This window comes from Equus quagga, chromosome 22, assembly GCF_021613505.1.
Source record: "Equus quagga isolate Etosha38 chromosome 22, UCLA_HA_Equagga_1.0, whole genome shotgun sequence".
Taxonomy (NCBI): domain Eukaryota; kingdom Metazoa; phylum Chordata; class Mammalia; order Perissodactyla; family Equidae; genus Equus; species Equus quagga.
This window is the reverse complement of record NC_060288.1, coordinates 11,954,596-11,982,571: the sequence shown is the minus strand read 5'-3', so window position 1 is coordinate 11,982,571 and position 27,976 is coordinate 11,954,596. Positions and strand designations below refer to the sequence as shown.

General features: G+C 35.2%; 1 protein-coding gene across 7 annotated transcripts in view; it reads left to right on the top strand.

Moving 5' to 3' along the window:
* Window positions 1-27,976, top strand: part of WRN (WRN RecQ like helicase) — a 125,833-nt gene that overhangs the window by 73,004 nt on the left and 24,853 nt on the right. For 6 of the 7 annotated variants that reach the window (XR_006886647.1, XR_006886646.1, XM_046648540.1 and 3 more), the window contains 10 exons: window positions 3,884-4,065; window positions 8,426-8,527; window positions 8,811-8,903; window positions 13,317-13,458; window positions 20,654-20,824; window positions 20,902-20,999; window positions 22,068-22,143; window positions 22,967-23,043; window positions 27,176-27,251; window positions 27,484-27,596. Coding sequence is in view for 5 of the 7 variants with exons in the window: in XM_046648540.1 (XP_046504496.1) it covers window positions 3,884-4,065; window positions 8,426-8,527; window positions 8,811-8,903; window positions 13,317-13,458; window positions 20,654-20,824; window positions 20,902-20,999; window positions 22,068-22,143; window positions 22,967-23,043; window positions 27,176-27,251; window positions 27,484-27,596 (1,130 nt within the window). In the remaining 2 variants the exon portion in view is untranslated. The remainder of the gene's footprint in view (window positions 1-3,883; window positions 4,066-8,425; window positions 8,528-8,810; window positions 8,904-13,316; window positions 13,459-20,653; window positions 20,825-20,901; window positions 21,000-22,067; window positions 22,144-22,966; window positions 23,044-27,175; window positions 27,252-27,483; window positions 27,597-27,976) is intronic. The other variant, XM_046648539.1, reaches the window with a different exon arrangement.

The window sequence follows — 27,976 nt, the reverse complement described above, 5'->3', positions numbered from 1 at the left end:
CAGGTTGGTTTGTCAGTTATAGAGGGGCTTAAAACTTGCAAAGAGGCAGGCTGGGCTTGGTGCGATGTGCCTGTAGTTTTTCCAGACTACTTGAGCGTTAGAGTTTTTTATGTAAATGAAATTTTATCTCATGGACAAAACAAATTAAAGTAGAATAATTCTTGTTGAAGTTGATGTGAGGGAGAAAGGGGTCCAAGAGCCTCCCTGTCTCCAAGACAGTCCCTGTGGGTGTCTTATAATCCACAGAGCTCCGCAGAATGGAGTTTAGAAACCATCATGACAGATTATTCTGTGCTTTTGAGAAAGATAAGAGTATTATAGAAACATTAGACTAGCAGTACTATGAAGGATTTATTAGAAGGAGAAAAACTGAAGAAAGGAAGGGTATCGATGAAGTTATTGTAAAGTGCTACAGCTGAGATTCCTGTAATAATTGAAATCATGTCATAATTTCAATTTGTAATGATTGGAATCCTGGTTTAGTGGGTGTCATACAGAATATTTGGAAAGATTTAAATTCAAGCCACTTTAGTAGGTTTAAATCAACTACTTCCTGGGCTGGCCTGGTAGCATAGTGGTTAAATTTGCGTGCTCTGCTTCGGTGGCCTGACATTCATGGGTTTGGATCCCAGGCGTGGACCTACACACTACTCATCAAGCCACACTGTGACGGTGTCCCACATACAAAATAGAGGAAGATTGGCACAGATGTTAACTCAGGGCCAATCTTCCTCACTAAAAAATCAATAAATCAGTCATCAACTTCCCACTGCCAGCATATTATCCACACTGTCACTGTAAGCCTGTGGATAGCCCTGCTCTCAAGTTAGGAGATGAACTTAACTTCTGCTTTATATTTCTGTCCAATAGGTCATCCATTTCCTTTCTATCCAGCCCTTCCTATTACATGTGGTTGTTAACTACCCCAAACTGACATTGTTCAAATAACTTATCTCACATACAGTTCATAGGTACTGTCTATAAAGTCCACTGTGCGTTGTCATGCTGTTATGCATAGCTGCCTGAAACTATCTTTTCTTTCTTCCTCTTCTTTCCAAAGACAGGAACAGATGTTACAAGTACCTAGAATAGAGATTTTACCCAAATTCTTTCTTTTGTGTGCTGAGATAGATTTTCCCTGAGCTAACATCTGTTGTCAGTCTTCCTCTTTTTTTTTGTGTGAGCTGCTGCCATAGTATGGCCACTGACAGACAAGTGGTATGGGTCCACACCTGGGAACTGAACCCAGGCCACCAAAGCGAAGCACCCCAAACTTAACCACCAGGCCACCGGGGCTGGCCCTTTCTCAAATTTTTAAGTGCTTCTACTTTTATTCTAGTATCTCAGGAACTTGAAAATTACCAAATAAAATTTATTAGCTTCTGCTTACTGAATCTTAACAAGCGATGTTGGAGCCATTAACTGACCAGCGGTTTCTTCTATCCTGATGTATCGCTAATTATTCATATAGAAACAACTCCCAAAGGTATGAGAGAGTGCAAACTACATCTGTGTCATGCTGTGATAAGAGAGTTTATTGGATGCATCTGATTTTCCTGCCAACACACAGCTTCACTGAAACATTAATGCTTTGAAATATGGCTTCAAAAATTATACCTACTGTCTAGAAGGGTGTATGTATGTATGTGCTGCTATATTTTCTCTTTCTATGGCAGGATGTTACAAGTTTTTATCAACATTCTGAAAATTAATAAGTTAATATTGGTTGTGTCACCCTAGGCTGACTTCAGGGGTTCTGCTGTAGCTGACAACTGGCCCAAAGTATTCCTTTGCCGTTATAAATAATTCAGAAGCATCACATTTGTATTGCGAGTTCTCAGACACTTTCTCAAGATGATGAAAATACATTTCTTTGTCTATGTAGAATAGTCCAGTGCTCTTGGAATTGATTACTTGCCGTTGAGTATTTATTGAGTGCCTACTGAATGCATACATGTACAGAATTCTAGATAGTCACTCTCCTGTCTTTTTGCAGTTGATTTATACTTTAGTCTGGGCCCAAAAGTAGAGCAGACCTCCCTAGCTCTTAATGTCTTGGAATGAATGTTGCTTAGAATCTTAGTATTTTCTATTTTGTAATTTTAGAAAAAATTTTTTTTTGTATTCATAACCGAATCTAACCACATTCAGATGTAGATTCGCATTTTTAGTCTGTGACCATTCATTCTTGCTTTTAATCCTGACTTTTGGTTTTATTCCCTTTTGTGTTTTATTTGCCTTTTCAAGACGGCTTGAATTTCTTTCCTTTCTGGAATGAGATTGCGAATAAATTATTTGATAAAATATCTTTCTTTACACCTGAGAGTTTATAAGGATATTTTGAAAATCGTGTCTGTAGAATAGGTTGGTCTCATCTAAAAACAGTATCATAGGATGAAAATTAGATCTTGAAAATTCTCACCACACACACACACAACACACACACAAATGATAACTATGTGAGGTGATGGATGTATTAACTAACCTCGTTATGGTAATCATTTTACAATACATTTATATTGTCACATTATACATCTTAAACTTACACAATGTTATATGTCAATTATATTTCAATAAAGCCGGGAAAAAAATTACATAAGAAATGACATTAGAAAAAGAAAATTAAAATTGTTATTTTGCTTATTCACTCATATATAGCAAAATTGCCAGCTTTATTCACTCAATGCTTTTTCTTAATATTATTTCCATTCCTGTATTTATTTTTCTGTTACCTTTCTCATGCTTCCTTTTATTTGTTCAGCATTTTCTTTATTTCTTTCTTGTTTTTCTTTTGCTTCTCTTGGTCCATCTTAACACATTTTATTTTTAATGGCACTTTAATTTTTATCAGTTATACATGCACATAAACAACAAAATAGTTCTGTAGTGCTTACAATGAAAAGCATCAGTCACTCATTCCTTCCCCACTTCTATTTCCCACTCCCAACTCTTTTAGTTTATTCTTTTGGTGTTTACAACTCTATCTGGCAATAATTTGCTCATACTGCTATTACATAGTTTTTAGTTTATTTCTTTGTTAGAATTAGGCATTACCCCTCAACTCCCCACTATGAAAGATGAAAGTTTAGCTCTCTTTCACATTCCTTCCCGCCCTTCTCCTCACCTCATCCATGTGAAATATTTCTAACCCCCTTTCTTCCCAAAATATAATTTTGATTATATTTATATTCAGCTATTATGTATTTACATGATTATTCCTCTGTAAATGCTTTTTTTTTATCTCCAAGCCATGTAGTATATTATTGTTACTTTTTTGGCACATCTTATTGTATTCTTATTGTTCATAAACTTTTTAAAAATTTTGTTCAGTTTTTTGTGTTTTTATCCCTAATCCTTCTTTAAAATTTCCCCCAATCATGTAAATCTCATCCCAGTATACTCAAATGTATTAGATATTCTGCCAAGTTTATCCTTTTAAAGATGCAAAGATGTATTCATGTTTCATTTTTCCATCTTTAATGAGGAGCTTCCTTCCACTTAGAATAATGCTAGAAAATATTAAGATACTGTGCAATCAGGTAAGGACTCTTGAAACTTCATAATAACACAAAAGTCTCATTTAATATGATAAACGTTTTAAGAACCTCTTTTGTGTCTTGTACTCATAGGTGTTAAGAGAAACTGCTTTGTTTACTACTTTTTGTAGAGAGGGAATAGAAATCCTAGTTTATGGACACCAATCCTTAATCTGTAAATTGGGCAGATAATCTTTTAATCTATAAGTGATTGACTGAATTTATGTCAAATTCAGTTTCATGCCAAGGACTTTAGTTAATCAACTACTTATTCTTGCCAAAAGTTGAACATGTAAGGTTTTAGTTCTGCAAAATGTTTGTCAATCTGTGCTGTTATCTATTCTCAGTGTGTCGTAGCTACCATAGCTTTTGGAATGGGCATTAATAAAGCTGATATTCGCAAAGTCATTCATTACGGTGCTCCTAAGGAAATGGAATCATATTACCAGGAGATTGGTAGAGCTGGCCGGGATGGACTTCAAAGTTCTTGTCACCTACTCTGGACTCCAACAGACATCAACTTAAATAGGTAAAAACATTTATTTCTTTCACCCTTGTGGATTTCTTTCTTTCCATATAAACTTTGAAAGTATTTGAGGCAGCATCTGAAATTTCAAGAAGTGTGTCTAAGTGCATTTAAAACCCAAATGAAACATAGGACATCTGAGAAGAACGTTTGTGGTAAGTGTTACCACCCAGAGGAGATGACCCGATTTCAGCCAGCCCTCATTTAATGTGAGGAATTCACTAAATCAGGACTATACTGGGAATGTAACGTAGACCCGCTGGCATACTTTCCTGATATTGTGCATCCATGAGCTGATTTTTTTCCTCAGGTCCTGTCATGGTTTACTATGTCTTTAGCCATAATTACTTCAGGTACCATTTATTTTGTTATTGGTTCTTTCTTCTCATGCTCCAATTGTGCTTATTCCAAATGATTTCTACCAATCCCTGTTTGGCTCTCTTCACCAGCTGTTTAGTTTTTAGTTCTCTGGGAGCATGTCACCTCCCCTTGACTGTATGAATAATCATGTTGCACTGCACTGATTGCCATGAAAAAATTCAGTTTTTAGTGTTTAAATACAGGAAAACCATTCTTCTTAAATACTAAACAAGTATTTTGTTGGCACTTAAGTTCTGTGAGATATATACTGGAAAGGAAAACTTCATCTTGCAAAAATTTTAGAGGCAGAGTTTAGCAACTGATTGCCTCATCCATAGGGGGGAAATCTCAGGAAAAATCTTATGTGTGGTGACTCATGGGCCTGCCAAAATGCACCTCCATATAGCTGAATAAATTGAACTCTGAAGGGACGTATTAGCCCATTTTATTAAAATGATGAGAGTGCCTATCCAATGCACTTTTTATTTTTATTCGTGAGCTGCTTTTTTTTGAGTGCCCATTCTGTTCTAAGTATTATGCTCTGTGCTAGGTCTACGATAATAAATAAAAGCAGATCTGGGAGCTCTTGTCATAGAGCTTACAGTATAATGGAGATGGCAGATCTTAATCATAGAATCACACAACTATGGAGACATAGGGTTCATTTTACAGTTCTCTTTTTGTGTTTGAAAATTTCAGTAGTCAAATGTTTTTTTAAAAAGGATCATGCAAATGTGTGTAAAATTACAACTGTGTTCAGTATTATGAAGGAAAGATGCATTGAGTAGTGAGCATATAATGGGCTTTGTGTTTACCAAGGTAAAAAGGTCAGGTAAGGAAGGCTTCCTTCAGGAAGTGATAGGGTAAGTTGAGTCTGAAAGAAGAATAGGGATTAATTAGGTAAAAATGTTTGCTTTCAAATTATTATTATTTTTTTTTTTGTGAGAAAGATTCACCCTGAGCTAACATTCATTGCCAATCCTCCTCTTGTTTTGTTTTTTAGCCCTGAACTAACATCTGTGTCAGTCTCCCTCTATTTTGTATGTTAGGATGCCTCCATAGTATGGCTCATGAGTGGAGTAGGTCTGCACCCAGGATCCGAACCTGTGAACCTGGGCTGCCTAAGCGGAGCATGTGGAACTTTAACCACTCGGCCATGGGGCTGGCCCCCTGCTTTCAATTTTCAGCTCTTCCTTTTAGGAGTAGTCAGTAGCTTTTTTTTTTTTTTGAGGAAGATTAGCCCTGAGCTAACTGCTGCCAATCCTCCTCTTTTTGCTAAGGAAGACTGGCTCTAAGCTAACATCTGTGCCCATCTTCCTCTACTTTCTATGTGGGATGCCTACCACAGCATGGCTTGCCAAGCAGTGCCATGTCCGCGCCCAGGATCAGAACTGGCGAAGCCCAGGCTGCCGAAGCGGAATGTGCGAACTTAACTGCTGCACCACCAGGCCAGCCCCAGTAGCTTTTGTTTCCTAACGTAGAGCCAATGAAACCATCCTCTTAAACAAATTATTGTTTTCCTAGTGACGCTAGTGTTTATGTAAAGCTTCTTATGAATTAATTTAAAGTAATTGGGATAGAACACAGCTCTGCATGCTACTGTTAAGTTTGGGATTGTATCAAACATAAGTTGATTCCTACTAGTTCTGATTATTTTGGGCATTATGCTAAAAGTGCTGAAGACTTAGCCTGAATTTTATATCGTGGCTTTGTAGGTTCATCAGTAGATAATAGTTCCTGATTATGTGGGTCTCAAAAGATATTTTAAATGGTTCTCATTAAGATTTAACAGGACGTAACAGTTATTAGTAATCAAATAGTGGTACCAGAAAACCCATACTATTTTCAGTATAGACAGGTTGTTCTTTGCATCTATCCTAAGGGAAATAAAACTATAGGGTTAATCAGGATAAAAGAGAATTCAGCAAGGATTGAGGACGAATATGTGTCATCCTTGAGATAAAGCTCTTCTATTAGAAAAAACAAAGCTTTAGAATAAATGGAGTTGCTGGTTCTCAACTGAAAAGGTCACTGTAATTCATACAATTTTTAAATTCTATCCTATGCTAGAATCCTGTGGCCGAGAGAAGACACTTGTCCAGTCATCATTGTAAATATATAATTTTATATTTCATATTGTGGAGGCCGTACCGTTGGCAAAGACTCAGTGTCTGCATTTGCTGTTATTTTAGAGAGTCAAACCTGATAGTTATTGTAATCTTTTTTTTTTAAAGATTGGCACCTGAGCTAACATCTGTTACCAATCTTCCTCTTCTTTTTTTTTCTCTTCTTCTTCTTCTCCCCAAAGTCCGCTAGTACCTAGTTGTATATTCTAGTTGTACGTACCTCTGGTTGTGCTGTGTGGGATGCTGCCTCAGCACGGCCTGATGAGCGGTGCCATATCCGTGCCCAGGATCCTAACCAGGGAAACCTTGAGCCACCGAAGCAGAGTGCATGAACTTAACCACTTGGCCACAGGGCTGGCCCCTGTAATCTTTTTTTGTAAGGAAATTATTTGCAAATTAACCTCAATTTAATAAATCTTCCAATGACTCCAACTGATTTCTGTTTTTGGTATTGTTTTTAGAGTTTTTCTTCTTCTTCAACTTATTTTTGTTGTGTAGAATATTGTACTTTAACTGTTGTAATAGTCCCAGAAGAAGAATAGATATTCATTTGATTTGCTGTTAGAGACTTGTAATTTTGTTTTCTCAAATTTGTTACTGACACTGATAAGATTAGTTAAATGTGGATCATCAAATCAAACGTAAGAGCGGGTCTAGTTCTTAGAGTATAGGCATTTGTTTTCTTTGTTCCTTCTATCTGAGGAGAAGGAGGTGAGCTAAACAAATGAAATAAAGCAAAAAAGGAGCAATTTTTAGCCCATGAGCTTGGAAAAATGAGATTAGGTGGTTAACCTAGAAACTAGAGTCAGCAGTGGAAGAGACTTTTAGGGAAATTGCATGGAAGTGCAGGGTGGTTGGTGGCATCAAATGATAAGAGTGTTTTTGAATAAGAGATCATTTGCCTGTTCAGACTTCCCAGAACTCACTTAACTGGATTACCTGTTGGTGTCATCGTTGCGAACTGTACAGAGGTATTTTTATCAGTCAGAAGGTTGGATAGTCAGAATATCAGTCAGTGAGGTCCATTTTGATGAGGATCAGTATTATAATGTAGATCTTATAGGTGAATCATTGTTTTCTTTTGAGAGATCTGAAGCCTCTTCAACTCAGACTTCTATTTATTCTTGGAAAGAATTCTTGGAAAGATGTGCAGAGCTATTTGAGAGATTGTCATCATCTGATATCTGATAATCATGGAATTTGTTCACCGAAGACTAGAATTAAGAGTCATGATAAGTTAGAGCAACATTAACTTTTAAAAAACCAAACAAACATGCCTTTGGAGTTATTTAACAGTTTTAAGGAACTTCAATATTATGGAAAAAAATTAGTTATTATTGTTTGGGGAAGGAACTTAATTCTGATGCTTTACTGGTGTCCCATAATACTCTATAGTACAAAGCGATAGTTTTTAGAGGGCTGAAGAACTAATAGGGATGAAGGCTCATATTTGGATCATGAGCCTCTTTTAGTATTCCTTATATAGATGCTTTTGTTTCTCATATAAAATAAAGAAAAACCTTTTACTGGGAAAAAGTAAAAATTCATATGTAGTAGAAAGATTGCCAAAAGCATGTAGTATGTAAATCAAAATGAAAAACTTTAGGGTTTATAATAATTTTTCAAAGGCAGCTAAAAAATTGATGCCTGGACATAGGTAGAATTCTTTCGAAGTAGTTTTCATAAAAATCAGAAAAATGGTTCCCTCTTGTTGGGGACATTGACTGGAAGGGACACGATAACTTTCTGGGATGATAGCAATATTATCTTGATAGGGGTGTGGATGTTATAGGTTATGAAAAATAAACAGTAATAAATAAAAAGTAACAAAACAGCTAATGCAATTTACATATTCCAGTGATATTTTTGATTGACAGGAACCGCCTTAGTGAGATACCTGATGAAAAGTTTCGATTATACAAATTAAAGATGATGGAAAAGATGGAAAAATATCTTCGTTCCAGCAAGTGTAGGCGACAGTATGTATTGTTTATTTTATTTCCGTTAATAACATGGACTTATGGATGGTGCTCTTTTAAGAAAAATGTTTTCCAAAATAATTAGAAGTATTTAGAATCAGTATTTTGTTGGTTTTACATATGTTCTGACATTTAAGTCAACTTTCTTTATGCCTTAATAAACTGAAGCCAAATATTGAAGTCTCAGGTGAATCAGTGATAAGTTCACTTCATTATTTTCAGCAGTGAATTTAAGATATACGTTTTTGTTCTTTTATTTAATTTTAAATTTTCTCTTGGGTAGAATCATCTTGTCTCATTTTGAAGATAAACAACTACGAAAGGCCTCCGTGGGCATTATGGGAACTGAAAATTGCTGTGATAATTGCAGGTCCAGGTAAAGATTTCTGCTTCTAGATGGACATTCTAAAAGTCTTTTTTTCTCTTCCCTTTCAAATCATTTTTAATTGAATTTTCGTTGAGATATATGTACTGCAGTTTTTTAAAACAAAATAATGAATTTATTTAAATAGAAGACAAAGCAAACAATATTAGAGTATTTTGCTTTATAAATAGATAAATCAGTAAAATGGTAGACCTAAATCTAACATCAATATCAATAGTTCATATCAATATCAATAGTTCATATCAATATCAATATCAATAGTTACATTAAATGTAAATGGTCTAAAAAATCCATTTAAAGGCAGACATTGTTAGAATTGGTTTAAAAATATGACCCAACTATATGCTGTTCATAAAAAATCCACTATAGGTATAATTATATAGGTAGATTAGAAATAAAAGGATAAAAACTATATGCCATGAAAACACTAATCAAAAGAAAGATGGAATTGTTATTTTAATATCAGACAATGGAGACTTTGGAGAAAGAATATTACCAGGGATAAAGAAAGATGATACAGGATGATGAAAAGGTCACTTTACCAATGTATCAGTCAGGATTCTCTAGAGAAAAACACGCACACATATGTATTTACACACAAACACACAGATAGACAAAGAGATTGATTTTAAGGAATTGGCTCATGCAATTGTGGGAGTTGGCAAGTCTGAAATCTGTAGGGCAAGCTGGCAGGCTAGAAAGTGAGGCAGGATTTCTATGTTAACAGTCTTGAGTCATAATTCCTTGTTCTCCAGTAAACCTCAGTCTTTGCTCTTTAAGGCCTTCATCTGGTTAGATGAGACTCACTTGCATTATCAAGGGTTTTCTCCTTTACTTAAAGTCAACTGATTGTAAATGTTAATACCATCTACAAAATACCTTTGTAGCAACATCTAGATTAGTGTTTGACCAAACAGCTGGGTACCACAGCCTAGCCAAGTTGACACATAAACTTAGCCATCACATCCAAGAACACATAATCCTAAGTGTGTATATACTTAGCAAAAGAACTGACAAAATTGAAAAGAGAAATAGAGAAGTCCACAGTTATAGTTGGTGACTTCAACATCTTCTCTCAGTAATGAATAGAACTAGTAGACGTAAAATCGTAAGAAGATAGAAGAAACGAGCAGAACTATCAACAAACTGGATCTAATTGCCTTTAATGGAACACTCCACCCAACCATAGCAGAATACACATTCTTTCCAGGTGTAGATAGAACATTCACAAACATAGACCATAATCTGGGTCATAAATAAACCTTAATAAATTTAAGAGAATTGTGTTCGTACACAGTATGTTTTCTGACTGTAATGGAATTAAACTAGAAATCAGTAACAGAAAGATAAGAGGAAAGTGTCCAAACACTGGAAAATTAAATAACATACTATTAAATAATCCAGGAGTCAAACAGAAAGTCTCAGGGTAAATCAGAAAATATTTTGAACTGGTTGAAATGAAGATATAAAATATATGGGATGCAGCTAAAACAATACTGAGAGGGAGATAGAGAATGTTAAATCCTTATGATATAAGAAAGGTTTCAAATTAGTAATTAAGCTTCTACCTTAAGAAGCAAATAAAACCAAAGTAAACTAAAAAGAAGCAGAAGGAAAGAAATAATAAAGAGCATACATCAACGAAATAGAACACAGAAAAACAACAGAGAAAAACAATGAACTCAAAAGCTCACTCTTTGAAAAGGTCAATAAAATTTATAGAAACTTCTAACAAGAAAAAAAGAGAGGAGACACAGATTACCAGTATCAGGAACAAAAGAGGGAGTTCACTACAGGCCCATCAAACTTTAAAAGGGTAATAAGGAAATGCTATGAATGACTCAGTGCAGGTATATTCAATAATTTAGATGAAATGGACCAATTCCTCGATAACCTCAAACTAACAAAACTCACCCACAATGAAATAGATAACGTGAATAGTCCTACAACTGAAAAAGAGATTGGATCCTTGTTAAAAATCTGTGAAAACAAAATTCTTTAGCCCAAATGTTTTCAATGGCAAATTCTACCAAACATTTAAAAGAAAAATAACACCAGTTCTACAGTATGATTCCATTTATATGATATTCTCTCTCAAACATAAGGCAATACCATAGGGAAGAAGAAAAGATAAGTGGTTGCTGGAGGTTAGAGGGAGGGGGAGGGTATGATTATAGAGGAATAGCACCAGGGAGTATTTTGCAGTGATGGATTTCTTGTGTGTCCTGATTGTGGTGGTGGAAGCTGATTATGGTGGTCATTAGATGAATCTGTGCTTATGAATCTGTGGATGTGTTTGAATTTGTAGAACTTTATACACACACACGCACAGACATACAATCAATTTAACTTTATATTAATTAAAAAAATAGAAACAAATGATATACCTAGTTGAGCTAACCATATACCTAGGTGTGGTAGCTGTATTCCTGTTATACAAAGGAAGTGTTATTAGGGATGGAGATGTACTTTATGCAGTGATAAATGGTTCCTTTTCCAAGAGGACAGAATTCTCTGTGCATCTTAAAAAAAATGTCCTACAAATCTATAAAGCACAGTTGACAGAACAACTTGAAGAAATCAACAAATCTGTCATCAAAATAGAAGAGTTTGGTATAATTTTTAGTTGTCAGTAGGTTAAACTGTCAAAAAATTAGTAAGCTGTAGAAAATTTGGTCAGTATGGTAACAAATTTCATTTATCAGACACGTAGTATATAGAACCTTGTATGAGGTGGTTAGAGCACTGTGTCTCAAACACTTTTACTTCATGACCTACATAGCTTATGACAGTACCTGTATAGCACACGCAGCAAATTGAATCTTTTTTTTTGCGGGGGGGAGGATTGGCCCTGAGCTAACTACTGCCAGTCCTCCTCCTTTTGCTGAGGAAGCCTGGCCCTTAGCTAACATCTGTGCCCATCTTCCTCTACTTTATATGTGGGACGCCTACCACAGCATGGCGTGCCAAGCGGTGCCATGTCCGCACCCGGGATCCAAACTGGCGAACCCCGGGCCACCGAGAAGCAAAACGTGCGAACTTAACCGCTGCACCACCGGGCCGGCCCCCTTCAGCTAATTGAATTTTAGAGACCACTTCTCAAACATACATGGAGTATTTACAAAAATTGGCTGTGTATTAGAACAGGGGTTGGCAAACCATGGCCTGTGGACCCGGCCACTTGCTGCCTGTTTTTTTCAATACTTTTCTTGGAATGCAGCCATGCCCTTTAGTTTATGTATTATCTCTGGCTGTTTTTACAAAATTGAGCCGAGTAGTTGTGACACAGAGACCATAAGCCCACAAAGTCCAAACTGTCTACTCTCTAGCCCTTTATAAAAAAGTTTTTGAACCTCTGTACCAGACTGTAGCATGTTTCTAAAGTTTTCAGTGTATTGGTATCAAACACGGCACATTTTCTGACCAGAATGCAATTGAATTAGAAGTAAATAAGAGGATAAACAAAAAATTCTCATTCATTTGGAAATTAAAAACAGCACTTTTAAATAACTCATCAAAGGAAAAAAACCTGAAATTAAAACATTGTTAGAACTTAGTGATAATTATAATAATATACATTAAAACTTGTAAGATGCAGCATAGGTGGTATCTTCTGGGAATTTGGTAGCTAAGAAAATTAATGAGCTAAGTATCATACTAAAGAAGTTAGAATAGGAGAATAAACGTAAACATAGTCCTTCTTTCCACAAACATGTAATTATATCTGGAATACGGAATATAATCTTATTACTATTTCAAAGACATTTATTATAAAGAAAGCAATCAAATTAGGTAGTTGAACTGTACTGATTGATTTTCTCTAAGGAGTCCTTTTGTTCTTACCTTGCTTTAAAAAATTCTCACTTTTATTAATGGTAATTTTAAAACTACCTGAAGGATGGCTTAGGATTTTAACATCTAAATGGACTTAAAGGAAAAGTTTGTGATCTTTCTATCATGTTTTACACTCATTAGAGCTTAACAACTTATTGCATAGGAGATTTAAGAACTCTTTTTATTTTTGCAACAAACTTTTTCTTCCAACAAAACCTAACACAGAAGTTTGATATTTATGTAACGTAAGTGGAGCCCTTTGAGATGTAATCCTGCACTCTCCTTGCTTTAACTTCTTTTATGGTCCAAGGTACCTCCCATAAAATTTGGGTTCAAGGGCACCAGGGTTGAGAACCGTCAATATAACATACCTGTGATACTATATTATAGTTTATCTTTCATGTTTTATATGCTTCACCAGCTCTTGCCTGTGAGGAACTTTATTTGTAGCTTCTGAAGCACTTGGTATATTTAAGATATTTTTTTACTTGCCTAATTATCACATTGGACTTTTTCATTTTTAAAGGTACATGCCTTGGCTAAACTTTCTTCCATATTATTTTTATTTAGATTGGATCATTGCTTTTTCATTGATGACTCAGATGATGCAGCCCAGGACTTTGGTCCACAAGCACTCCAGCTATTATCTGCTGTGAACATCTTAGGAGAAAAGTTTGGAATTGGGGTTCCAATTTTATTTCTCCAAGGATCCGTAAGTATATCTGTGAATAACCTTCATAGTTCTTCTTTTCCTCCTGTTACACTTTTCTTGAGAGTTTTGCTGTATTACGATTGTGGCTTTGGCTTTAGATGAGTTCTTAGAAACTGGGAGTCATATTAAGTTCCTAGTTAAGCACTGCATTCATTACTTTTGACAAAACCTGTGCGTATCACAGCTACCGCCGTTTTCATATTTCAGGCTGATGTTCAGCTTTGCATTTCAGCCTGGAAGCATTCTGTTAGTTTATTGCATTCAGTTGGATGAATCCCTAGACTGGTCTTTCTTAGAATAATTAAGAAAAGTTAACTTTCATGTGTCAAGGGACAAGTAGAACAAAATTATATGTTTCGGTGCCCTGGAAAGTAGTCAGTTCTTTGAGCAAAACTTTGATTTCAGTGATTATTTATAAATGTCTAAGTTCAATAACAATATTTGGTGTTATATTTTTTCTTTCCCTCTATTCTGTTTCTTCTCAGAAGTATTTAAAATTCCAGGCCACCTTTTTTTTCTTTTTGCTTTATCAACAAATAAATAGTCAATTCAGCTATTTTTTTTGAGTAATTAGTGTGCCAGCATTATGCTAACAATTGTAGGTACAATATGAATAAGTCGTGACTGTCAACAGTGAAAGAACTTTTTCTGTAGTTCTTTTGTTTATATGATTTTATTCCTGATTTAGAAGTCTATAAAGCAAAACTAAATATTGCATATTGATATTACTTGAATAAATCAAAAGTGGGAGATAGAATCCTTTGCATACTTGTATATTTGTTAAAAATATACTTAAAAGTAGAGATTAAAAGTCTCACTTTATGTGTAGAATTTTTTTAAATAATTTAGGTAAGCATTGATTTGTTAAATACTCGAATGCTTCTTGTACATATTTATTTTCTGAGTTTTTGTTTAGAAAGAGACATATTAAAGTTGTGAAATATTTTTAATGAAATATGTTGGAGACATGCTAACTTTTCAGGTGCTGGTATTTTTAGATTCTGAATGGAGTTTAAAATCTTGTTTTTAAATCACAAGTTTGATTAGAAATTTAATAATAATGTTGCCTAAGGAACTTGGTTTTAGCTGCTATGATTGCTATTTTTTTATAGAAATAATTTAAGTTGCAAGGGATAGGTTAAATATAAATGAGATCTATGAAAGTTTCTTCTGTCTCTGTTGTCTTCAAAACCTGTGTATCTCGTTGAATGTATGCTTTACAAAAATTATTCTTATTTTAATTTAGTGTAATCCAGCAGTATCCAGTATCAACAAATAAGTGTAAGTGGGCTCCTAGAGGGATCAGATTTCACCTATTATTTGAAAACCAAGTCACACCACTTATACTGACAGCCTCTTCTGGGAGTCCTCAAATTAAGAAGTTTATTCTTTGTGAAATTTTATACTACCCTTGCTAGGTAAAGGTGTAAAACTTTTTAAAAAGTACCACTTAACGAAAATTTGTAGACATTAACTACAGTGAAAATAAGGCAAGTTTTTTTTTCCCTTCCTTGCAGTGATCTTGGTATCTACTGGGATATTGTTTTAAAAATTATAATTGCAGTTCTTTTGGGAATTTAGTAAATCGTCCACCTTAACTAATTTAGGAAAAATTAATATCTTTGTAGATCATTTTGATCTAAAAGATGATAAATGTTTTAAACTGTGAACTCTTGGAGTTTATTTGTACATATATATGACAAGTATAATTTCAGCAGCACACGATTCACCTTTCTTACACAAGATTTGTCTACGTAGTATAAACGATTATGCAGCCCATCCAGGTATTTGTGAATGGAGTTTAAAATTTTGTTTTTAAAGCGCAAGTTTAGTTGGAAATTAAATAGTAGAAATGTTGCCTAAGAAGCTTTGTTTTAGCTGTCTAAACAGCTCACCACATAAATATCTTTAAACACCTTGTGTGAATACTCGATAAGGTACACAATTATCTTAATTTTATAGATTAGAAAACAGGAACACAGTTCATTAATTTGCATAACCAGGAGATTAAGTGAAGCCTCTTTGTTGATCACATTATCAAAGTGCTAAACCTTATCATGGCTCCAGAATTAGATAACACTTTTGATAAAAGATGCTTTGACTATAGGCAGCCATTGGAAAACTATTGGAAGTTTTAATCACCCTTCATAATTTTCAAACTAAGATAAAAGGGTTATCCATTTAATTTTCTGGATAAGCTGTTTTAACTGATTGAAATATATTCCCAGAGATAATTATTGTTACTTTATCTTTTGGTTTTATTTTGCACATGGAATAACAGCTCCAGCAATGACCCTTTTTTTTTGCTGAGGAAGATTCACCGTGAGCTAACATCTGTTGCCAGTCTTCTGCTTTTTTAGCTTGAGGAAGATAAGCCCTGAGCTAACATCCCATGTCAGTTTTCCTCTATTTTGTATGTGGGTTGCTGTCACAGCATGGCTGATGAGTGGTGTAGGTCTGCACATGGGATCCAAAGCCACATACCTGGGCTGCTGAAGCAGAGCATGCGGAACTTAACCACTAGGCCTCGGGGTCAGTGCCAAGCAATGACTTTCTTAAGCCCTGAAAGTGGTAGCTGTGAGCTTCTTTGGCCTGTAGGAACTGGGAAAGAGTCAAAAGAAAAAAAACCCAAAACAAGCTGTTTACATTTTAACTAATTTAATTAAACTAACTAACTAAAATGAAAATAGCTCATTTTGTACTTTAAGAACATAGGGCGGGTCATTTAACTTGCTGGGACTCAGTGTCAGCCGCTGTAAAATAAGGTGGAAGGGTTAAATAGTCTTTTTTCTCTAAGAGTCCTTACTTCTATGGGATACACTCAACAAGGGAAATTATCTCATTCTTTTCCTTTAAAAGTCAGCTTGGAAAAATAAGGGACACCAAAATGACATATTAAGGAATATGGAAACCTACTAATTGATGGTATTAGTATTAGAGTATTAGAGTAAAGGGAGCTGACTGGCTAGAGTACACGACCCAAAGTGTCACTTTCTGATAAAAGCACAATCTTTGCAGCACTGTCTGATAGAGGAAACAAACAAACTTGCCACTTCTCTGAATTAACTTATCTTTAAAAATCATAATTGCTTTTTGTGGGAATTCCTTCTACTGGGAGTGCCACGTTCCCCTCCACCCTTCTTCTCTCATTCCATCTCTGAATGCCAAAATTGACCACATCTCCCACACTAGAAAGCTCTAGTGATAACTTCACAAAGACTTCTCTAATTCCCCAGCTATTAACAAGCACTCTCTCTTCAGAACTTCAATAATACTTTGTATCTATTCATATGCCCCTTATCTCTTTCTGTGCTACACTATACTTATTTCCTCCTGTGTAACACCTTCCGTGATGATAAGTCTCATCTAATTCAGCTTACCAATCACTTTGTGCCAGAATCAGCATAAGCAGGAAGCTTTCCTGACAACTATTCTAGTGCTTTTTCTATTTATTGTGCTGTTCACATGCAGTTTTAAATTCATAAATTCGTATTTTTAGGTTGCATGATAGAGAGATGCTAGAATGCAGATTCGTGATTGGTAAGAGATTGTGTGTAAAACTGTGCCCTCCTTAAAACCAATGCCCACATTCCTGTATCCTCTCTAGGTTTCTCATCCTAGTCACTTGTACTCCATCAGTGGGTTAACCTGGAAAATTCAGTTAACTGCAACACTTAAGCAGTTAATGGAGGATGCCTTGCTCAGAGTGACACATTTGTTGTTGAAAATCCTTATTGTATTCTGTTTTTTAAAAAATGTTGCTTGGTTAGTTTGGATTTCTTGTTGAAAAGGGAATGTGATTCCTTTAAAACAAAAGTGCTCTATATCAAAGAACAGAGATATTTCATTCTGTGCATGGTGATTGCCATGGAAACAAGACAATGTAAATTTATTCACATGGTATACAGTATTCACAAAGATGATTGATCCTGAGGGGAAGGAACAATTCCTCCCTGCTGCTTAGAAAAAATCTCATTGCATCATTCTAGTAAATGTGTTCATTCACTTCAGGGTTTTTTCTGCTTATGAAAGGCAAGGCTAGAGGAATAATTTTTCATATTCAGATTGCTAGTAAGTACTAGATAGGCAATTTAATACCTTTGGTATTAGTAGTTTACAAGTAATAGACTCTCCTACTACAAAGGTAAGCCCCTAGCTGATGTAGAGTGCCATTACGAGTGTTCCAAGGAAAACTGACTAGATACTAAGTCATGGTTTTGCTTTTAGCTTAAGAAATTCAGGTTGAGTTAAAGGATCAGCTGTTAACTAAAAAAAAGAAAGTTAATTTTTTTTTTGAGGAAGATTAGCCCTGAGCTAATATCTGCTGCCAATCTTTCTCTCTCTCTCTCTTTTTTTTTTTGCTGAGGAAGATTAGCCCTGAGCTAACATCTGTGCCCATCTTCCTCTACTTTATATGTGGGACACCTGCCACAGCATGGCTTGATAATCGATACATAGGTCAATGCCTGGGATGCAAACTGGTGAATCCCGGGCCTCTGAAGCAGAGCTCACGAACTTTACTGCTGTGCCACTGGGCCAGCCCAAAAAAGAGTTAATATTATTGAGCCAGGCTCTGCCCTGGTTACTCAGTCTTTACACCATCACCAAGAGATAGAAACTATTATTATGCTTGTATAGCAGCTGAGGAAATAGAAGCACAGATAAATAACTTGTCCAGAGTCAAAAAGCTAGTAAGTACCAGAACTGTGACTTGAACCCAGGTAATCTAACTTGAGAGCCTGCAATCAATATATATGTGTATGTGTGTATATCTGCAAGTATATCGGCGTCTGTGTGTGCCTGCATGCACGTGTGTGTGTGTGCATGGTATAGTAATAAAAAATTAGAACTAGTAGTCTGAGGCCTGTGTTCTAGTCCTAGCTCAAGGACCTTAGCATACCACATAATATCTTGAGTCTCTGGTTATTTATTAGCAATATGATAAAAAGTTGCTAAGTAGATCAAGGAGCTCCAATTTTCCTTCCAGCTCTGAAATTCTATGATGTTTGATTTTAAACATTCTTCTCAAATCGACCCAAAGTTGATAGCCTAGGCTGGGTTTGTTAACAAGGAAAAAGGTACCACATTATATCTGGGTGTTTCTATTTCTCTAAGTCTTGTTCTAATAAAATTTTTGTAAATATAATCATCATGATCCTAAAGCTCATTACTTAGCTATTTTAGTGAAAAGGACTCTATTTTTAAGATTTAATAGAATGTTACAGACTCTGTTAACTAAACCTATCAGCAGCCTCGTTTTAAGCCCAGTATCTAGGCACTGATGTGTCTCTGATGGCAATGTATCCTAATTTATTCTAATTTCATCCTAGATTCCTTTGTGTGAGGGATCGGCCATATTTAGGCTATTTCACTTGTATTCACATTTTTAACATTCCCAAAAGAGAAACTTGTAACCATAACATTCTCATCAGTTCAATAAAACCAATAGGTTCATGATAGAGAGCGTACAGTGCCTGAGTTACGTCTGCTGGAACTCATCCTGTATATTCTTTTGATTTTGATCTCTGGATTTTTATATGCGTTGATTGTTAAGCCTTCATTAGGGTATAGACGAAATATAAAAAAGGTTAAATTACCCTTCACTAGGGTATAGACGAAATATAAAAAAGGTTAAATAATTAAAGGTTAAATTATTATGTTTCTGATATTTTAGATTTCATTTTATATTGAAATTTTTAGAATACAGTAACTGCTTGCCATATTCAAGAGATGAATGTTTTTGAAACATTAATATAGCCTAAAATACAGCAGTTATATTAGAAAGCTCATAATTACTCTAGCTAATTGAAACAGAAAGGTATTTATTACTGAGTATTAAATAGCTTATAGTATTGTTGATGAGATGATACTACAAAGTAGGCCACCATGGAGCTGCGGCCTCTTCCGTCATCAAGAAGCTGTCTGTCATTTGGGAAGCTGCCACTACAGCATCCACCCCCAGCTGCGCTGAATAAGGGCTGTAACAATCAGGAAGTACTGCTTCTGCTTGCTCTGGGAACCACCCCGCGCCTTCTCTAATCTCTCTCAGCAAAGTGGATGATGCCTCTTGATACTTAGGAACTAGGAGTTTTATGCCAGATTCTTTGCTAACACTTTCTCCTGAAAAGAAAACACCTCCACAGTCAAGTGTATCTGCAAAAATACCACTTTCTTCTTATAGATGTCATGTAAAAAATGCTTCTGACTAGTGAGACTTAAATCATGTTCAGAACCCAGCTGAAAGGAAGTTTGACAAATAGGGTTTGTAACTTCCCAGATTCTCTGGTAGAAGAAGTCACAGAGGATGAAGGTTAGAATGACCCTGGAATTACAGTCTACAGTGTTCACCACAAATACATTAGACAGGAACAATTTTCCATAAAGCCCTGTGTTCATATACTACTACATACATACATTTGAAAGTAGTATTTAAGTGCGTAGGATGAAGGAAAGAAGTAGTAAGAGGACCAAGTGAATGGAAAAGTACTTTATAGAGAGTGAAGGTGGGGAGAGATGTGTCTATTAGCGGATGAGAGAATCGCGTGTGGCAGACTAGCTTCCCCAACATTTCTAGAACTCGATGGCTATGAAGTCTCTCGTATGAATCCTCTCTTCACTTAGGAAAATATACCTCAAAAGCATCAACTGTTTAGCATGCGCCTGGCTTTCCTGCTATATCTCAGTGAAGCCGCTAAATCAGAAACGGTGAAGTAAACTTTGCGGTGCTTTATGAACAAGGCACAGTGAAAACAGCCATGCAGTGGAAATCGCGGGTCGTTGCACTGCACTCCCTGATTTCTAGCTCTCAGGTCACACTGCCTTTTACCACCCGTGCTTCTAGTCTCCAGCTGTAGATTATGATCACTGTTTTCTAGCAATGATGTGGGTATGTTAGTAAAAGGTCTAAATAGCGGAGGTTAACTATTCCAAACATATCCAGACTCTACATTGGGAAATACATGTGAATTATATGTGAATTTCCTGTCATTATTTAAAACACAAAAGGAACACTATTTTGGTTATATATTTATTTGTGTCAAGTAATCAGAGCAAGCAGGATGGGTATAAAAATTTTGTAGGTTTTTAAAGCTGAAATTTAGTGTTAAATCCAAAGAATCAGTAGATGGTTTTGTGTTTTACTTACCTGTTTAATTAAATAAGCATTTTTAGATAATGATTTTATTCCTAATTTCAGAATTCCAAGCGTCTCGCAGATAAATATCACAGTCACAGTTTCTTTGGCACTGGCAAGGACCAAACAAGGGCGTGGTGGAGGGCTCTTTCCCGTCAGCTCATAACTGAGGGATTCTTGGTCGAAGTGCCTGGGAAGGAAAAGTTTATAAAGATTTGCACCCTTACAAAAAAGGTAAGTGATGTGGAAGTCTACCTATTGGATTTAATTTTTCTTGCTATGCGTTAAGAGATTCTTCTTGCCTTCGATAGGGTAGAAATTGGCTTGATAAAGCCAAAAGAGGATCCCCTCAGAGGCTTATCCTTGAAGCTAACGAAGAGCTGCGTCCAAGGAGGTTTCTTCTACCGAGGTTCATTTTTCAGTTTTTTTTTTAAACTTCTGGGTTTTTTGTTGTTTAAGTGATTCAAATTATACCAATTTACAGGTGCCATACAGGTAAAATGAGTAAAGATTTTGTTTTTGTATACCTCCTTTAGTCAGTTTAGGAGTGTGGGTCAGTGGGAGAAAAATAAATCAGAGAAGACTTTCTTGGTTAGTAGGAAGTAGTTGAGTATAGTATTTAGAAAGCTGCTTTCTCATTGATTCAAGGAGCAGCATTGAGATCAATGTTGAAGGATCCATATACCGTGTTTCCTTCTGTGTGCCGAAGGTGGGAACGGAATACACTTGTTGCCTACTCTTTAGTACTTTTACATGTTATCAATCATTTATCAATTTTTTCTTTTTTTAAATCGAGATATAATTGACATATAACTTTGTGTAAGTTTGAAGTGTACATGTTGCTTTGATGCATTTGTATATTGCAATATGGTTGCTATAGTAGTGTTAGCCAACACGTCTATCACATCACATAATTATTTTTTCTTTTCTGTGTTGAGAATAATTAAGATCTAGTCTCTTAGCAAGTTTTAAGTTTATAATGGAGCATTGTTTTCTGTAATCACTAGGTTGTGCATTAGATTACATTAGATTATCAGTTTATCTTTCTTTTTTTCTTTTGAGGAAGGTTGGCAGCTAACATCTACTGCTAATCCTCCTCTTTTTGCTGAGGGAGACTGGCCCTGAGCTAACATCTGTGCCCATCTTCCTCTACTTTATATATGTGGGTCGCCTGGCAAGGCATGACTTGACAAGTGGTGAGCAGGTCCACACCTGGGATCCGAACCGGCAAATCCTGGGCCGCCGAAGCAGAATGTATGAACTTAGCTGCTGCGCCACTGGGCCAGCCCCCAGTTTTTCTTTTAAATTTGAACTTTCCAGAGCTTTTTCTGGAAAAAAAAAAACACCCCAATTTTAAGAATCATCAGTTCTAAAAGAGTAATGTAATCTTATCTGCCTTTCTAAGAGTGGAGATAGGATGATTCATGTGTTAATTACATTTGAATATTTGAGATAATTTAATTTTGTTATTTTTCAGTTCTAAAACTGTATCTTCAGACACTGGACAGCATTCCTCTAGTCAAGTACCAACTGAATTAACTGCAGAGAAGAAGGTTTGTTTTTATTAGAGAGATGGTTTTTATTTATTTCATTCTTTATTGATACAATTCTTATTTTAGAATTTTATATTTTAATTTCCCTCCTAATAAAGAGGAAAATGCCCTATATAACAAAACGTAAAATTTGGAAGGAGATGTGACATGAACAGAATAAAATATGTGATATATGATTTCTGAAGTTAATAGCACAGTTAGAAGTACTTGAGAAAGTAACTTATTTTGATTCTTTTAAGCCTATTTTATAGCTCATTTGGCTTGCTTTTTTTTTTTTTTTTACATATTGTGATACGTAGAGTATGGAAAAGTATTCCTGATTCCTAAATGTTCTCATTAAAATTATACACACATACATGGACAAGCACATACACACATACTTCCTTGCTGTGGTTTTAGATCTTAGGTAAGTATTACAGATTAAATACTTACCCATAGGCAGACTTCAGCTAATTAGAACACTGGGGTATTAGACAAATATGCTGAATTAAATTTTCTAGTGAACTTTCTCTGCTTTCTTCAAGTGTGCAGAATGTAATGGAATCATTTTTGTAACTTTGGCTCTTGCTGTGTCTCAAAGAATTCTTTTGATCACATGTTCTCTATAGATCTGGGGGCAATGGGACGTTGTGTTGCATTTCTAACTGCCTTTAGAACCCTAGAAGCTGATAATTCAAGAGCCTATTTTCAGGTGATTTGTTTGATGACTTGGTTAGTCAGAGGAAAAATTGTCTTCGTGATATTTTGTATTTTATTTTCTTCATGTATAAAAGTTTTTTGAAACTTCTAATTTTCTTATAACGGATCTTTGTATGTTTAAAAGCAGGCTAACTTGGAGAAGATGTATTCTTATAAAGCATTTGATAAAATTTCTTCTGGGAGTAACATTCCTAAAAAAAGGTACAAAGTTCAAAATTTTTCTTTTCTATGTATACTTTATCAGCACTTTTTTCCTTTCTTTCCTAAAGATAAAGGTCTGTCAGATGTTGGGCTATTTCACTGGCAGAAGAAGTTAAAGCATAAGCCTCCAGTGTTGTAATTATTACAGCAGGCCTATAAAATGATAGTATTAACATTAATTTAATAGTTAACACTTTTTGGGTATTATTGTTTGCCAGGCTCTATGCTAAATACTAAGCATTTTATATGTAATATCTCATTTAATTCTTACAACAACATATGAGTTAGCTACTATTATTTATCCCCATTTTACAGTTGAAGATACCAAAGGTTAAGAAGTTAACTAACTTCTTCAAGAGCATGTGGTTAATGGCAGAGCTAGGTTTCAGGTTTATAATTGTCAACCTCTACCATCTAAACACTAATTATCTTTGTATGAAATATATATTCCCACCCCATTTTTTTTAAGAAAAGATTTTATGGCATCATAAAATGGTGGATAGTAGAGTTGGTAAGGACAAAGGTAATGCACCTATTGTACTTTTAAGCTGAATATTTGACTTGCTGACTTAATAAAAGTGTGGCGAATGTATAGAATTACGGAAGGTCTGAAGACGGAGAATTTGAAAAACTTGTCAGGGCCTGTAGACAGAGTAAGTGACTGTGTTTACATACATATCAGATGAACGAAATGAGTGTGCTCTAATACTGTTATTCACTTTCTAATGGCTTTATTATTTAGATAGGTAATACTACTTTGGATCCAACAAAAACATTGATCACAATATGTCTCCCACCCAAAACAATTTCTTTTTGTTCGGGTATGTGGTGTCTGATTACTATGTTTTAGGTAAACAAAGAGTTTAAAGAGTGTACAAAACAATATATCCATTCAATATGCTGGAGCATTTCTTCATTTAAACTTTTCTGTGTTTTTACTGGGTGTCCTCTTTGTGCCAGGTCCTAGTCTAGGCGTTGAGATTCAGTGGAGAATAATAGAGACATAGTCACTGGCCCTCCGAGAGTTTATGCTCTAGTGGGATATAGAAATAAGGGAACATAAAATTACCATCCAGTGATATGACACTTTGGAAACACATAGAGGCTTTAGGAGGCTTCCCGGAAGTGACACTTGAAGCTTAAGTAGAACTTAGTCAGATGAAGTGAGGGGAGTTTTCTAAGCAGAGGAATGGACCACATACTGAAACCTGAAGGCAAGAGAATGTCTGATATGATAGAGGAACTCAGTAGTGTGACTGGAGATTACCTGGTACAAGGAGGCAAAAAAGTGGTAAAATTTAAGACGAGAGAATTAAACGGGGACCAGAATATCAAGTTCCTTTCAAACACTCAGCTTGATCATGAAGGCAGTTAGGAGCTAAGGAAGGGTTTTAAGCAGAACAGTGACATGATCAAGTTTATGATTGAGAACAGAGGTTGACAAACATTTTCTGTAAAGGATCAGGTAGTAAATATTTTAGGTTTTGAGGGCCATGTGGTCTTTGTCTCAACTACTCAACTTTGCCCTTATAGCCTCAAAGCAGCGTAGATGGTATATAAACGAATGAGTGTGGCTATGTTCCAATAAAGCTTTATTTATGGACACTGAAATTTGAATTTCATATAATTTTCACATGTCACAAAATGTTCTTCTTTTGATTTTTTTTTTTTAACTGTTAAAAAATGTAAAAAGCCAGTCTTGGCTTACAGTCCTTACCAGAACAGATGGATTTGGCCCATGCACCCTAGGGTGCCAACCTTTGATTGATGACTCTGCTATGGAGGGAATGGATTGTAGGAGGATCAGAGTTGTAGAGACATAAATAAGGAGGCTATTGTGGTAGTATTTGCAAGAGATGATGGTGGCTTAGACAAGAGAAGTTGCAGTGGGCGTGGAAAGAAATAGATTTGTAACATATTTAGGAGATAGAATTGTTAGGAATTGGTGGTTAAAAAGATAGGTGGGTTAAGGGAAATGGAAGATTTGAAGCTGACTCTTAGGTTTCTGTTGTTGATTGCGGGTGAGCATACTGTCATGCCCTTCATTAGGCAACATAAGAGGAAGACAAATTTGAGAGGTTGGATATTCAGGGGATGAGGTTAAAATTAGGAGTTTAGTGATACACATACTGAGTTTGAAATACCTGTGGAGTGCTCCAGGAGTTAACTTTAATATATGAGCTTAGCGTACAGAAATGAGAAGGATGCTTACATATCAATAACTTATTTTAAAATTCATTTGAGTTTTCATTAAAATAATACGTGTACGTGGTTTAAAAAGTCAATTGGTACTTAAAGGCTTATAACAAAGCACACCAGTCCACACCCTTCCCAAATACACTTTGTTCTGTTCTGTAGAAGCAGTCACCCTCAAACCTTCCAGCTGGTTTCTCTGATATTTGCCTTCATATTTCTAAGTGACACGTGTGGATTACTGTTTTTTGACATAACAGTTTTAGAAATTTTCTGTTTATGCCTTATCATGGTAGATTAGGGCTTATCTCCCATATCACCTCCCCTCATTTCCCCTCTTTCAATCCCTCCACCTCAACATAATTATATTTCAAGTTTGGTCATATTAATAATTTCCTTTTACATTATTAATATCAAATATTATATGCTGCTAAGCCAAACTGTGTTATCATGGCCACCACTACCTTAATTTTACCTGGTGTTAATAATTGTCTTTTTGTTTTCTGTGCTTGGTTTTTAGTGTTCCCGTAATAATTTTTCTTTTCTCCTATTTTCTGTCTTTTTTTTTCTTTTCTTGGTTTTTTAGTGTTCCTATTACTAATTTTTATTTTCTCCTATTTTTAATCTCTTTTTGCTTGTTTTCTCTCTTGGAGAGTTCCTTGACTTTATATCCCCTCCCATTTAGTGAAATTTTAATTTTAGTGTTCAAATTTTTAATTTCTGAGAACTCTTTCTCATTCTCTTTTGTTTCTTTAGTAACATGTGGCAATCTTTTCTTGTTTCATGGATATACTACCTCCACTTATCTCTTTGATGATATTCATCGTAGTTATTTTGAGCTTTTCTTTTGTGCACTTTTAATAGCATTCATAGGCAAAACATTTTCTATTAAATGTTTTCCACATATATTTCTGATTCAGGGATGTGTTACCCAGAATTTTGCCAGTATATATGATAACAAAATTTGTCTGTGAAATAATTTAAAATACCATTTTGTAAATTGTACATTAGTATAAAGATTTCCGTAAATACTAACATGAAGGTTAATTTAATTATACGACTTAAAACAAATGTATAATTGTCTTGAGTAACCTGGTGTTACTAATTCTTTGAACTGGAGTTATCTTTCCCCTGGTTCAAATCTATTTATTTTGGTGAACGGATTTGGTAATGGTGAAAACAAAATCTTACTTTACACTACAGATTTTGAATTCTTGCAACAGAGAAATTTATAAACATTTCTTAAATAGCAAGCATGTTCTCCCCCCTTTCTCCCTAAAAAAAAGCAGGAATTTATTTAAATTAGTCATCTTTTATAGGCTATTTTATGCAATTTCATTTTTATGACTTTTTCTATTTATAATTATTTATCCATGAACATGCCTCTGTAGAAATTGGTTTTCTATGTAGTTTGATACCTGGCACCTTTCATACCATGTTGTTTGCCAGTTAGGTGTTTTTTGTCTTTCAAAATGTGAAATTACTCCTTTTGGCTTATTTTTCTTTGATTTTGAAGAAAATTGTGAATAATTTGGTTAATCCCATGCTAATGTTCCTCACCAACCAAAAACTAGTGATATCACATTAAGAATCATAGAGTGTATTCCTTTTGGTTAAGAAAGCTATCTTCAGTATATATAAGGAATATTTTCTTTCAAAGCATTTGGTTGAGGATGAGGATGGGGCAAATACCCTTCTTAAGTATGCCAATTTTGTGATAAACTCAAATTACAGTTTTAACTTTACCATTATAATGAATTTGTTTGATCCAGAATGTTTAAAATCTAGGCTGTCATATAAGTAACAAATTGCCTTGCTGGGACTTCAAAGAATAAATGTTAGTGTTGACTTGGAAAGATATTCTTGTTCTGAGGGTGAAATAAAGGTGAACTAGGGGAAAGAAAAGCCTTTATTATTTATTTTCTTTTAAATATTTTAGCGTCATGTTGGAATCACCAAGAAAATCTTACAAGTCCTCAGAACCTGTTATTTCAGCTCAAGAGCAAGAGTCTCAGGTATGGCTTTTGTAAAAAGACAGTTTCTGAGAGGATGGTTATAATTCTATGCATGCTTCAATTCTGTTGCCAGTATTTTAAAAATTGTTCTTTAGCTAAGACTCCGAGATAAAGTTCAGTTTATTTTCATCCTAAGGGAAAAATGTAATGTCTGAAGCTCTAAAAATAAAGGACTGGATTTTTCTAAGTACGTTTAAAAAATATTGAGTTGTTTCTTTGTTTTTTTGTTCAGACTCTGTTATACGGTGAATTGGTAGAAGCTAGGCAGAAACGTGCCCATAACATGGACGTTCCTCCAGCTATCCTTGCAACAAATAAGATACTGTTGGATATGGCCAAAATGAGGTAAACCATCTATTTGTATATGTTCTAGCTTATTTTCTTCTAACATAATAGGTTTGTAAAATATATCATTGTGATAATAAGCCTATGGCGTCAACTGTCGCATGTGAGGGGACTCGCAGATCTCCCAGGCTGCTAGAAGTGATCTCTTCGGTGAGCTTTAGTCCCACGTTTCCACATGAATGAAAACCAGCTGTTGTCAGCAGTCAGATCCGGGATATATAAAATCTAACTCGTCATCCAGCCCTCCCTACATGCGTTTCGTGCAAACACTAAAACTCTTCGTTCTGAGTTTCTTATTTTTGTTCTCAGTCATGCATGTTTAAAACCCCTGGTATCATTTTCACTCCTCTAATATATATCCCCTTCTTCCTCTTATTTAA